The sequence below is a fragment of the Geotrypetes seraphini genome, chromosome 3 (assembly GCF_902459505.1).
Source record: "Geotrypetes seraphini chromosome 3, aGeoSer1.1, whole genome shotgun sequence".
In the NCBI taxonomy this organism is placed as follows: domain Eukaryota; kingdom Metazoa; phylum Chordata; class Amphibia; order Gymnophiona; family Dermophiidae; genus Geotrypetes; species Geotrypetes seraphini.
The window spans coordinates 49,784,858-49,798,491 of NC_047086.1; the positions used below are offsets into that span (position 1 = coordinate 49,784,858).

The window sequence follows — 13,634 nt, forward strand, 5'->3', positions numbered from 1 at the left end:
TCGTCCCACGACACCCGCGGACGCTTGGACAAGGGAGGCGGCGGAGGGGACGTCACGCCAGACGAAAGAGGCAAAGCCGCAGGGAGCGCGGAGGAAAACCCACCCCCCGAAACCCCCTGGGCGCAACCGGGACCCCCAGCCGCCTGAAAATAGGCTCTGCATAAAGAAAAGAAAAATTCAGGAGAAAAACCCCCCGAGGGTCCCAAGGGACTCCCTGCCACAGCAGGGGACCCAGCAGAACCTTGCCCCTGCATAGTCAAAACAGGGGGAAGGTCACCTGAGGTGGAAGACAAAATGGAGGGGCCAGACAGAGAAGATGGCGGTTTTCCCGCCAAAAAAGCTCCCTCCATAGCCTGAAGCGGCTGAGAAACCTGAATAGTCTCAGCCGCTAAAGCAGGCAAGCCGGCATCAGCTGTCAAAAAATCAGCTGAGAGGGAATCCTCTAAAACCCGACCGTCGGCGGTTTGGGGAATCCCTCCGTGGGCGGACGGAGAAGACCGGGCTTCCCCACCGTTCCCTGCCGACTCGCGAGGCACCATCGGCGGGGAGCTCTGGGCGCCTGCAGCCGCTGCCGACGGAGCTCCTCCACCGCACCGGCCTAAACACCGCTTGCACAGGCCGGCCGCGAGTGCCTCGCGTCTGGAGCACAATGAGCACTTTTTCCCTTTAGAAGTGCTCATTGCTCCATACGCGACCTAGCTGCAAAAAAGTGCCGGTTAGTTGAAAAAATACAGTAAAATACAGTTTTCTTAAAGGGATACAACCCTCCAGACCAGCACTACCTCAGGATTTTTTTTTTTTTTTTTTACAGAACAGACTCCACAGGCTCTCGAAGCAATATGCCTTGCTTGATTTAGGGGGCAAGGCTTACTGCTGAGGCTCCTCTAAAAAAATGTGGGGAGGTGGAGGAAGTGGGGGGAGGGACCCCGCTCGTGACCCGCCGGGTTTGACACCCCCGAGGTCGGACGAACCCCCAAACAGAGTCCGTCCAAGCTCCGTCCGGCTAAAAACAGGGACAATAAACCCCCTAAACAAATTCCAACAGCCCTACCAAGGGAGATGGGTACAGATCACTCAACACCTGCTGGAGACTGAAAGAAGACTGAGGGAAATAGAGAGGAGGGGCTAGGATATACTGTCCCAAAGTTTTGTTTTCAGTCTCCACCTGCTGGTCATGATTAGATATATACCCCATTCGTAAAGTTAACCTCTACTGGTCTGGAGAGTGCTAAAGAACATTAGTTCTTCTATAAAATCAAATTTATTGCCTAGCTTCTAAGCCCACCAATTTTATTTGTTTTTTCACTACAATAAACTGTATGTGGTATATGGTGGTGAACACAGTTTATATGAATTAGGAGAGAGTGTAGAGTTTTAAAAGAGAAGGTTAAACTTTTACCAGATCTGTAACAGAACAAATAACCAACCAGAAATAGAAAAACTGAAAGAAAGTCAAATGTATGATAGGCAAAATTCAGACAACAGAACAGAATGTTAATTTAATTTGAATATTTTTATTCTGCTTAACTTTTGTTGCTTGAAGTGGATTATGAGAGCTTATTCAACTGTACAGTTTTACAAAGGTACTTCACAGTGGTCCACATTACCAACTGCAAAAGCATAATTTTATAAAGCACATGGTCCTAAATAGGGACATTTAGGTTTCTGTTGCTGTAAGGTGACTGCTTAGGTATGCAGGCAAAGCATACTTATGGATATCATTTAACTAAATGTAATAAAAGGCAGCAGCTATCCATTCAGCTAGATGCTTTAAGAAAGGTTTGGAAAAGTTCCTGGAGGAAAAGTCCATAATCTGTTATTGAGAAAGACACGGGGGAAACCACTGCTTGCCCTGTATTGGTAGCATGAAATATTGTTACACCTTGGGTTTTGGCCAGGTACTAGTGACCTGGATTGGCCACCTGGGCTACTGGGCTTGATGGACCATTGATCTGACCCAGTAAGGCCATTCCTATGTTCTTATGTGGTTTGGATTTATAGGGGGAGGTATAGCACATTACTACTAATCATTTCTATAGCATTACTAGACATATGCATTGCAGCACACATTATATTCAGGTACTTTCTCTGCCTTATTGGGGACCTAAGTTTTTGTACCTGAGGCAACAGAGGATTGAGGGGCAAATTCTATGAAAAGCGCCCAGTTCAGTGATTCTTTTAAAATTGGGTGCTGTTTAGTGAATCATGCTGAGCAGCACCTATTTTGGAGGCGCCCAATAAATAGGCCAGTTCTAGGCACAACTAAAATTAGGTGGCCAGGCGTAACAAGGCGTCTAACGCGAAGCCACGCCCACGCCTAACATGCATAGCACCTATTTTTTTGAAGGCCGCCTAAATTTTTAGAAGCACCTTGTTACAGAATCGCTCTTTCTTGATAGGCGCCTAAGTTTAAATTATTACAGATTAAAAAACTTAATTCAGCTTGGTATTCAATTTAGATAGGCGCTTATCTAGTTGGGCGCCTCCAAAATAGGTGCCTAACATTAGGCGCCGGTTACAGAATTTGGGCCTGAGTGACCTGCGCAGGTTCACAGGGAGATGCAGTGGGAGTTGAACCCAATTCTCCAGGGTCACAATCCGCTGCACTAACCATTTAGGGTAAGGAGGAAGAAGAAAATGAGCACTTCCTCAATATTGTGAGGTAATGAAATATTTCAAATAACCATTTTTGCAATGCTGTATGTGGTACTAGGTCTAATGTAAGCTTTGCTCTGTTCAGCTTCTGCATATGAAAACCTCTAACAACTCTGTGTAAGCATTTTGCACTGCTGAAGAGCACATTTCTGTGCCTAATAAAATGTTCATAAGCAGTCTACCTGTGACTTAGCCTTCTTTATTATCAATATCTAGGCCTTCTGCTTCTAGTTTGAGGACTACAGTGATTCTAGATCCATCCAACATTCTCCCAGATTTTACTCTTGTGTAGTGATTTCAATATAGCAATTCATGCAATCTTCAGGTGATCAAGGGTGAGATGGAGTAAGAGCTAAAGACGTGATATCACAGTCGCATTCTAATAACCGAGAATTGTGATTGCCTTATTAGTCCATTGAATTGGTGGAAATAAGGGTCAACAGTCAAACAATAGATGATATATTAAATTAGTCCAATAAAAAAGATATTTTTGACAAGCTTTCCAGAATTATCTTCTCTTCATCATGTTAGAAAAATGATAGTCCAGTTGGTGAACATTTCTCAAAGGAAAAAATAAACATTTCTCAAAGTAAGATTATTCCCTTACTGAGTTTATAATAAAGGTGCTTCAAGGAAATTTCTGCAGCATACAAGAACAAAATCTTAATTATCAAACACACTGAGACTGAAGCAAATGGGCCTTTAAAATATAAATTATTATGATCTCATCAATTCTGTCTATCCTCCATCCCTTTTCATTGCACTAATATAGGCAGATAATCTAAAACCGAAATTAATTTATACAATTTAAACCCAGTGTAAGTGAACTGATTCTCCACAGACCTCATTAAGAGAATAACTCTTAATCCCAGAAAAATGTATCACCTACAGTTTGGTTGTTGACCATTATTTTCCACATATCAAAAGTAGAAAACCTTCATTTCTGTTAGGTGATTAGAATACCTTGTGCGGTCTGTTGTTAGGTGGTATACTTAATTAAAATCTTTTTGAATGGAAAATATAGCTTGATTGCATCTTTTGTACCAATGTGAAAATACAACTTGATCTGCCGAACATTTACAGAGATGATACAGTAGTCAAAGTATTAATGTAAATTACAAAAGCCTTATAAGCCAAATGCAAATATTACTCTATTACATCTAATTTTACACTAGTAACAGGTGAAATATGAATAATATAAGCAAAGGAAAACACTGTAATGAATGCTGCAGCAATCTAATGACACCACTGTTTGTTTCACAAATGCTGCAATCCTTCTCACAAAACACACAGGGTGAAAGGGTCCGCATCACTTTTGAATTGTAACTTCTCACTGCTTTTCTTTCTGAAAAAATAAATAAATAAATAAATAAAATTAATAGCTACTTAACATGTTTAAAAAGAATAATGAGAAACAGTTTTTAAGTGTGTCTTCCTGATACCCCAAATTTAAGACAGTTCCTTGTTGGTATTTATGAAGCAGCTTCTAAGCTCTCCCACTCAGCATGTATTCTTTGAGGTTTCAAGCTGTGATCCTTGCTGGGCTTCCAGAGCTCAAGTTGAACATGTGGCAAATAATCTGATGAGGACTTTGCAGGCAGAAAGTGGCCATTAGCCTGGAATCTGTGAGTGCCAGGAAAATTGCTGCAGATCTGCAAAAGGGGAGAACTGCCGGCAGCCATTCAGTGCCAGGCAGGAGCACAAAAAGCTCACTCCTGCCCGGTACACTATTGGACCGCAAGAACTTGCAGCAGCCATTCAGAGGGGTCAGTGTGGGGCAGGAGCATTGAAAGCTCGTTCCTGCCTGGTACACTTCTAGACCACCAGGGATTCAAAAAAGTACGTGGGGGAAGGCAGGAGGGAGGTAAAAAAATTGTTAGAGTTGGCCGGGGCAGGAGGGATCCCTCCTGTCCCGGCCAACCATTGGACCACCAGATGATATGGCAGGTTAGGTGGAGGTCTGCAGGATATCGGGAGAGAAGAGGGCCAGGGTACAGAGGCAGGGAGGTGGGGGACAGGGTAAAGAGCCTGGCAGAGCAGGGAGGAAGACAGGGTGGAGAGCCGGGCAGGGAGGGAGGGGAGGGGTGACAGGGTGGAAAGCCGGGCAGGGAGGGAGGGGGGGACAGGGTGGAGAGCCGGGCAGGGAGTGAGGAGGGCTGGGTGCAGTTCTGGCAGGGCAGGCACATGAATATTAACCCCCGTCCCCGCCTTATATTTTAGTCTCCTCCTTTTTTGGGGGAAAAGGGTATCTCAACTTATATACAGATCTTCTTATATTCGAGCATATACAGTACCTTTTTGGAATTGCACAGTTTGATTATAGACCAGATAACAGACCAGTCACCCACGAAGGAGACTTTAGAAGACTCCTCTGCCAACATGAACAAAATACTCAAACTTGTAGGACTTAATTCAGCTACTGAATGGAAAGCTGTTTCTAAATTGGCTATATGATTTTTTATTAAAAGTTGTTAATTTGCATAAACATTGGACAATGCAGAGTGCTTTTTATGTAGCAGCTTTCTACTGGTGGTTTTGTACATTTGAGTCATTACATAAACCATGCCACCATCTTTGCTGCCTTGGCTGGCATTTAAACTAGTCACTGCAGCAGTCTTTGGTATAGGTTTTCAACAATATATGCTTGGCTGTTTGGTTGCAACAGCTTTTATCGTTGATTTTTTTTCTTTTGTAGCAAAACTTTGGGTACACTCCCCTAATATAGCAAAAGCAAAATGGGGGACCCTTGTCATAATTGTGTTAAATTCCTTTGAAGACACCAACAGTACTACAGCCTGCAGTTGGACCTCTTATTTATTTATTTAAAAAAACTTATAAATCGCTTAAAAATCAAAGCGATGTACAAAATGACATACATATAAAAACAAACCAAATGTACACAAAGTAAACATTTACACATTCAACTTATCAAGCTGGAGTTTTACTTTATCTTACAACATCACTACATTAACCCATAGGGACTATGCAATGCCTGATTTATTCAGTGTTCAGTCTATACATCTTGCATAAAAGCATCAACGAACAGTTGAGTTTTCAACTTATTCTTGAAACATGAACAATTTTTACAAAATCTCATGACCCTGGGAAGTGTACTCCCACAACTGAAAACATCATTATCTCTTATTCTCTTGTGACGGCAATATGCTCGGAGCAGCTTTGACGAGATAAGTATTTTTTCAAAATGTGTTTCACCATATTTATTTTGTGCACCCTTCCAGACAGATCCGAGTCTCCACACTTCTTTTCAAGCAGTTAAACAGATCTTATTTACCAACTTAAACCATCCAATTGTAGATCCAGAATCTTACTTTAACTGCTCTGGGACCTCTGAAAAATCCTATTGTAAGCCACAATGAATCCTTGCAGAAATTTGCAGAATATAAGAATTTATCTCTTTCCCAAGGCAAGATGGTCTCAGTGTGTGTATACACACTGAGACCATCTTGCCTTCCTCCCATTATCAGGCTTTTAACTTCCAGCCATACCTGTCTCTCTCAAAGCAGACAGTTAACAAGTTTTCTAAGTGCAGCACTTCATTCACATTCAGTTGCACAACTTCTGTCCTCCTCTTCATCTCACCAGACTCCTGGGGAAGCTGTGGATTCACCCTTCAGAGTGCTATCAAGGACAACCATTGCCTTTTCCTATAAGTACCAGCCTTTTGCCCCCTCCTTGAGATCCACCTGCTACAGGCCTCTTACAGGGAAACTCCTACACTCTGCTGGGAGCTGGCTATGCCTTCCAAGGGGCTCCTTCTTTCTCTCTTCCCTCCGAGATTCTCAGAGAGGAGGTGTACAGCAGCGCTATTCATCTTGGGTGCAGAAGGGAAGAGAGCAGTGCCAATGGCCTGGGGGGGGGGGGGTAGGTGTTAAGAGTGGAGGATAGTAGTGCAAGGGGTGAAGTTTAAAGAGTTAAAAAATGTCCAAATCACACAACATCCACTTTCACAGAACATAATATGAACGTTATGTGTTGCATACCTGTACTGGGGATTTCTTTATTTCCTTCCCTTAGCATGTACAAGCATTAACATTCTCTGTTTGTTTGTTTTTTTCAGTGGGAAATGGATGTAGGGCTCCTGACTCCAGGTTTTCCATTGTGCCCAGTCTTACTGTCTCTCCTAAAGTCCTGTTTAAAAAGTGGGACTTTTGGCATGCTTGCCTTTTCCTCCCTGTCCAAGGGAGCTGACCACTTCAGCTGGTCACAATATACAGCTCTTTCTCTGGATTTGCGGTTCCCATATTTGCGAATTTGATTATTCTCGATTTTTTTTGTCTAATTTTTCCTTCTATTTTTCGGCTGTCCGAACCCCACCGGGTGGTCTAGCGGTGACAGGGGGGCAGGAGCGATCTTCCTATGCTCCTGCCCTGTGCAGAGCTGTCATCACAATGGCTGCCATGAGTTCCCAGTGTAGTCTCAAGACTACAACGGGAACTCACGGCAGTCATTTTGATGATGGCTCTGCACGGAGCAGGAGCACAGGAAGATCGCTCCTGCCCCGTGTCACCGCTAGACCACCAGTTAAGGTCCGGGGATGCAGGAGGGAGTGGGTCAGCGCTGGCCAGAAACATTCGCGATGTTTCGCTATTCGCGGGCCGGCTCTGCACCTAACCCCCGCGAATACGGAGGGAGAGCTGTATGGAGTTTATTTTGATGATGGTGGTGATATTTACGGAGCAATATTCCACAATTTGTATTAAGTCACTGAGGCTTTTTTCTCCAATAATTACCTGGGTTAGTATGAGAAACAATGGGTCTTCTGAAGTTAATGGAGGTACCATTTTTCTCCTCCAACTTGATCCATCACAGTAATCAGCATCATTCTCCTCCACTCTCCTCCCCCCCCCCCCCCCCCCAATATTGCGATGATTGAATCTATGTTCTTACCTTTTCTCACAGTTATGGTGCTTTACTGGTGAGGGGCACATGGCTCCAGAAAAAGAAGGACAGATTGAAATATCTTGGTTTTACTTCCACTGAAAGTACTGGAAGTAAAACTCGGATGTCTACTACTACTATTATTTTTAGAGTGCTACCTGACAATGCAACACTGTACAGAGTCACTAAGGAGATTGTAAGCTCTTTTCGAACAGTGACTATCTAAACCAGGGGTGTCAAACTCAGTCTTATTAAGGGGCTGAAATCCAAAACACAGGCTAAGTCGTGAGCCAGACCCTGCCCAATCTCAGCCCCAGACCCCGCCCCCATAATAGTACTAATTCTAACATAATTTTTTCCATTCATTTTTCATATACACACGCACTCACAATATAATCTTATTAACAACACATAATGGTTAATCACAAAATTAAACTACACAAAGCAGACTGTATGCTTCTCAACATTCATTCCTACCAGAACACAGATAACTCCTATGCAAATACGGGACCAAAAACTAAAAGTACTAATATATACAAACTAAGCCATAAGATGCAAGATTGCATGCAGCACAACCCCAGAGAAAAAGAATCAAATGCATTTCTTCCTGAACAGTGCTGAATACAGACAGCAGATGTAAATTCTCTAAATCGTTCTCACCTACCTTTGTTGTCTCCCTCCTCCATGCTGTGCCTCAACTAGGTGCCTCTCTCCGGCGGGTGTCTTATTTTCTGGCTGGCTCCTACCTGACCATTTTATGTGGCCCGCAGTGCAATGCCCCCAGTGTTATCGTCTGGCTGGTTCCCTCCTCCTCACTGCCACAGTGTACACAAAGCCGCGGGTGGCAGCTCCTCGTGCGTCCTGCACCTGAACTGGAAGCCTTCTCTCTGATGTCACAAAGTCAGAGGGAATGCTTCCGGATGAGGCGCAGAACCCGCAGGGAGCCACCGCCACTGCCCGCGGCTTTGTGCACACTGCAGCAGTGAGGAGGAGGGAGATGGCCAGAAGATAACACTGGAGGCATTGCACCGCAGGCTGCATAAAATGGCCAGGTGGACCAGATTCAGCCCGCGGGCCTTGAGTCTGACACCTGTGATCTAAACAGACAAGACAAACAAGATGCCTGGGTGGGGGGAGGATACAGTTAGGGGGGTTGGTTAATCTGCTGGCTAGGGTGGTGAGCAGTTGGCAGTGAGGAATAGGGTTATGAATTGAAGGCTATATCAAAAAGGTGAGTTTTCTGACTACTTTTAAACAAAATAAGGGAAGGGGCATGATGGACAAACTCAAGTAGTTTATTCTAATCCAACCTCCTTTTATTGGAGCCATACGGTAACCCTACTGGCTGCCTTGAGCATGCTCAAGGCTCCACACCACCCAGTGCCAGAACCATGAAAAAAGGTAAGAAAGGGGGTTTGATCAGTGGCGTACCTAGCATATGACACCCGGGGCCCATCATTTTTTGGCACCCCTCCCCCCCCCCATCTGTATGAAAAATGATTTTTAGTGACAAGCCACACATCACACATGAGTACCTAGGAAAAGGCAGCATCTTACATACTGCAGTGAGCAGTACAACATCAATACACCCATTGTAAAACTAAACAAGCCAGACTAGTATAGATCAATCCTACACCGTCAATCCTAACAGAAAACCATGTCTTTCGAACACACAGAACACAGAAAACAACACCTTCGCCTAGTATGGAATATGTCATCACAAACTAACCCCTCCCTCTTTTACAAAACTGTAGTGTAGATTTTAGCCACGGTGGTAACAGCTCTGACGCTCATAGAATTCTGAGCATCAGAGCTGCTACCATCACGGCTGGCGCTAAAAAACGCTCCACAGTTTTGTAAAAGTGGGGATAAAATAGAAATACTTAGACAAAGGTTAAATTGAACCAGCAAGAAGCTGGACTCTGCATAAAATGCAACACTACAGAAACAGTGACACATGTCTCCTAAAGCAATAAATAAATAGAAAATTTGTATTCTACCTTTGTCTTCTCTGGTTTCTGCTTTCCTCATCTTCTTGTTATTGTCTTCCTTCCATCCACTGTCTACCATCTCTCTGCCCCTCCCTATATGGCATCTTCTCTCCTTCTATGCCCCTTCCAGAAACTGTATGCCTCCCCCTTCCATCTCTCCTTTCACCCCCATTGGTCTGGCATCTCTCTCCTCTCCTTCCCTCTCCCACATCTCTCTTCTGCAATCCCTTTCTTCCTTCATTTTCCTTTTCAATTTATTTTCTGCATCCATCTAGATTTCTTACTACCCTCTCATCAATTTCCTTTTTTTACCATCTACCTACAGCTCGCCACCTCTTTCCCTCATCCCCTCCAGTATTTTCCTTACTCAATCCTTTTCCCCCATCAACTGCCCTCTTCTCTCTCTCCACTTCCATCATCTGCCCCTTCTCCCTACTTCCATCATCTGCCCTCTTCTCTCTCCTCTTTCTCCCCACTTCCATCATCTGCCCCTTCTCTCAATCTCTCCATCCACCACAGGCCCATTTTTCTCCTTTCCTCACCTTTCCGATTTTGGCAACAAGATCTGCAACCCCCCCACCCCTCCGTGATGACACTTAAGATCGGCAACGGGCCTCCTTCTACCCCTGGCATCAACAGAACTTCAGATCGGCAACGCGGTGCTCAGTCAAAAGCGGAAACAGGAAGCTGAGACAGAGGGAAGCTTTTCACGTGAGCGCTAGAGAATGACAAGGGGAAAAAAATCTGTCTCCGTCACTGCACTGTCTCCTTCACCGCCCCGTCACTGCCATCCCATTCACCATCCCGTCACCGTCCCCGCAGCATCCATATAAGCCTCAGTACTGCAATATTTAGCTTATTCCTTCCTTATAAATCAAAGTTCTGGCTGCTGAACTGGAGAAAGAGATGTTCAGCTGGCAGGGCTTTATTTATAAATTTTCAACACAACTAATATACTACTTTATCCTGAAGAAAAAAAAGAAATAGAATTTTTTTTCTACCTTTGTTGCCTGGTTTCTGCTTTCCTCATGTTCTCATTCAATTCCTTCCATCCACTGTCTCTCTTCTCTCTGCGTCTTCCATTTGCTCTGTTACTGTGCCTCTCCCTTTCTCCCCCCTTCCAAATTGGTCTGGCACCCATCTTCTTCCCTCTGCTCCCCCCCATAGTCTGGCATCTCTGTCTTCTTCCCTGCCAGTGTCTTCTCCCCACTCTCTCTTCCCCATTTCCTTTCAGCATCCTTCTCACCCCCGCGTCTTCCCCATGTCCATCTCCTCCCTGTCTTCCCTATGTGCTTTCAGCGTCCTTCTCCCATGTCTTCTCCTTGTGCTTTCAGCGTCCTTCTCTCCCCCATCTTCCCCATGTCCTGTCAGCGTCCTTCTCCCCCCCTCTGTCTTCCCCATGTGCTTTCAGCGTCCTTCTCCCCCCTCTGTTTTACCCATTTCCCTTAAGCGTCTTTTCCTCTCCACTCCACCTTTCCTCCCTTTCTCCCTCCCTGCCCCTTACCTTCGTGGCGCTTCCCGCCCGCCCGCCCGACTGACAACAGGCCCGGTCCGACAAACCTTCCTACCCTGTGGCCGCGAGTCTAAATTACCTTCTTACAACAGCCGGAGCATTGTAGTTGCATATGGCTGCCGTAAAGGTCATCTCTGAAGCAACTTCTGGTTGTGTCAGAGATGACCTTTATGGCAGCCATACGCAGCTTTAAGGCTCCAGCGGCTGTAAGAATGTAATTTAGTCTCGCGGCCACAGGGCAGGGAGGTTTGTCGGACCGGGCCTGTTGTCGGTTGGGCGGGCGGTGGGGGGGAAAAGAGCCACGAAGGTAAGGGGACCTGGCCGGCTGTGCACCCCCCCTAAGGCTGAACCCGGGACGGACCGCCCCCTCCGCCCCCCCTTGGTACGCCACTGTGTTTGATTATTATAGGAGAGGGGGCAGTGGGAAGGTGGAGGAGAGCAATGCCAGTTACTGTGAATTCTGGGAGTGGGTTATTATTGGAGGAATCTAAATTTGGCTTTTAAGATTAAATTTACAGGATTTCTTGATGCTGAAACAAGGAGTGGGCTATTATTAGAGAGAAAACTATATTTTAATATAAGTGTGTGTCCGTCGACTTTAACATCTTTTCACAGATTGGCTTTCTGTTTCTTGTTATCTTGCATGAGTTTTTCCAACCTTTGGTTGGGTAGGTTGGCTGGTGCGATGATATAATAATCATACTGCTGCTTGCGTGGTGGTTATTTTAAACTGAGCACTCACATTTCACATTTATATATTATTTTTTAGGTTTTTAGTGAGATTTTTCTTTTGATGATTATTGACCTTGCACAACATTCTACTGATACTGGAAACAGCGCTGAGAATTCAGACAGTCTTTAATGCTGAATTTCTCATGATATAATATATATTTACAAGTAAGCATACAGAGGCATGGTCTGGGTGAGATTCACGCATACAAGTGTAATTTATAGAATGCTATATGTTACACATGTATCACTAAACTCACATTATAGGAGCACATTTTTGCAGTCAGGAAAGAAGACACTTACCGTATTTTCACACATATAACGCGTGCGTTATACACGATTTTACAAACTGTGCATAACCGTGCGCGTTATACGTGTGAGTGCGTTTTACAACTTTTTTTTTCATTCCGATCCAGCATCCCCCCTGCGAACCGGCATCCTCCCCCTCGCTCGCGTCACCCCCCCCTCCCCCGCGATCCTACAACCCCCCCAGCACCGCAAAACATCTCTTACCCGATTGGGCACCGGCACCAGCACCAATGCACAGGACGTGCTAGTGCCAGTGCCCGAAGATCTTCCCTCGTTGGGCTGGGCTGGGCTGGGCTGTGCGGTGCGAGGAAGATCCTCCTTCTTCCCTGTGCCGGGCTGGACTGGGCTTTGAGCATTTGTGCATGCTCAAAGCCTTCTGGTCTCGCTCTCTCCGAGATTGGCTTTGAGCATTTGCGCATGCTCAAAGCCTTCTGGTCTCGCTCTCTCTGAGATTCTCAGAGAATCTCAGAGAGAGCGAGACCAGAAGGCCTGAACATGCGCAAATGCTCAAAGCCCAGTCCAGCCCGGCACAGGGAAGAAGGAGGATCTCCCTCGCACCGCACAGCCCAGCCCAGCCCAGCCCAATGAGGGAGGATCTTCGGGCACTGGCACGTCCTGTGCATTGGTGCTGGTGCCGATGCCCAATCGAGTAAGAGATGTTTTGCGGTGCTAGGGGGGTTGTAGGATCGTGGGGGAGGGGGGGTGACGCGAGCGGGGGGGAGGATGCTGGTTCGCAGGCCAGAAGAGTAAGCGGGAGTGGGAGGAGGTTATAGCAGCATGTGCGGTATACGCGTGTGCGTGCTATATAAAAATTTTTTTACAAACATGCTTTGGACCAGCGCTATACGCGTATGCGTGTTATACACGTATGTGCGTTATATGTGTGAAAATACGGTAAATAGAATGGCTTCTATCAGGTGCCCTCTGAACATCTATTTATAGGTGCCCATTTACAGAATTACACCCCCCACCCCCCTTACTGCTATGTGGATAATTTAAGCACTTTAGACTGACAGCACATTGATAATCAATACCTCTCACAGTATAATACAATTTAAAAGAAGCAAATACAAGTTGGTTTGACAACACACATCATTAGGTTAGCATCTGGTTCATTTCTTAGCAGTTCTGTCTTTATACTGCTTTACAACACTAGCAATATTAGTAATGCTTAGCCTAAAAGAAACAAACAAAAGGTATAACTTACTTGGTTCATAATAATCCATTACCAACACAGATGCATCTTGTGTATATCCTACTTTAGAATCTCTCTCAGCAGGAATATCGACACATATCTTTGTTTTATTTAGCTAAATAATAAACAAAATATAATTTCAGAAAACAATTTTCTAAGAATGATGTAAAAATTAATGTAATTTGTAAGCAGTGCGATTTCAGTAAATCTTTAGTAGAAAGAACAATAAACATAGCATCAATGATCTGAACTTATTCCTAAATATCTCTGACTGGAAATAGGTTTTGGAACCTAATATATTTTCTCTAAGCTTGAGTGCTGACTATTATTTAATTATTAGGAT

The 13,634-nt window shown here is 44.8% G+C and overlaps 1 protein-coding gene across 2 annotated transcripts in view; it reads right to left on the reverse strand.

Annotated features, from left to right (window-relative positions):
* Window positions 1–1,249: 1,249 nt before the first annotated feature.
* Window positions 1,250–13,634, reverse strand: part of CD109 (CD109 molecule) — a 295,729-nt gene continuing 283,344 nt past the window's right edge. For both annotated transcript variants that reach the window (XM_033937865.1, XM_033937866.1), the window contains exons 32-33: window positions 13,304–13,406; window positions 1,250–4,000 (exon numbers count right to left, since the gene is read on the reverse strand). In XM_033937865.1, coding sequence (XP_033793756.1) covers window positions 3,822–4,000; window positions 13,304–13,406 — 282 coding nt within the window. In that variant the 3' untranslated portion in view covers window positions 1,250–3,821. The remainder of the gene's footprint in view (window positions 4,001–13,303; window positions 13,407–13,634) is intronic.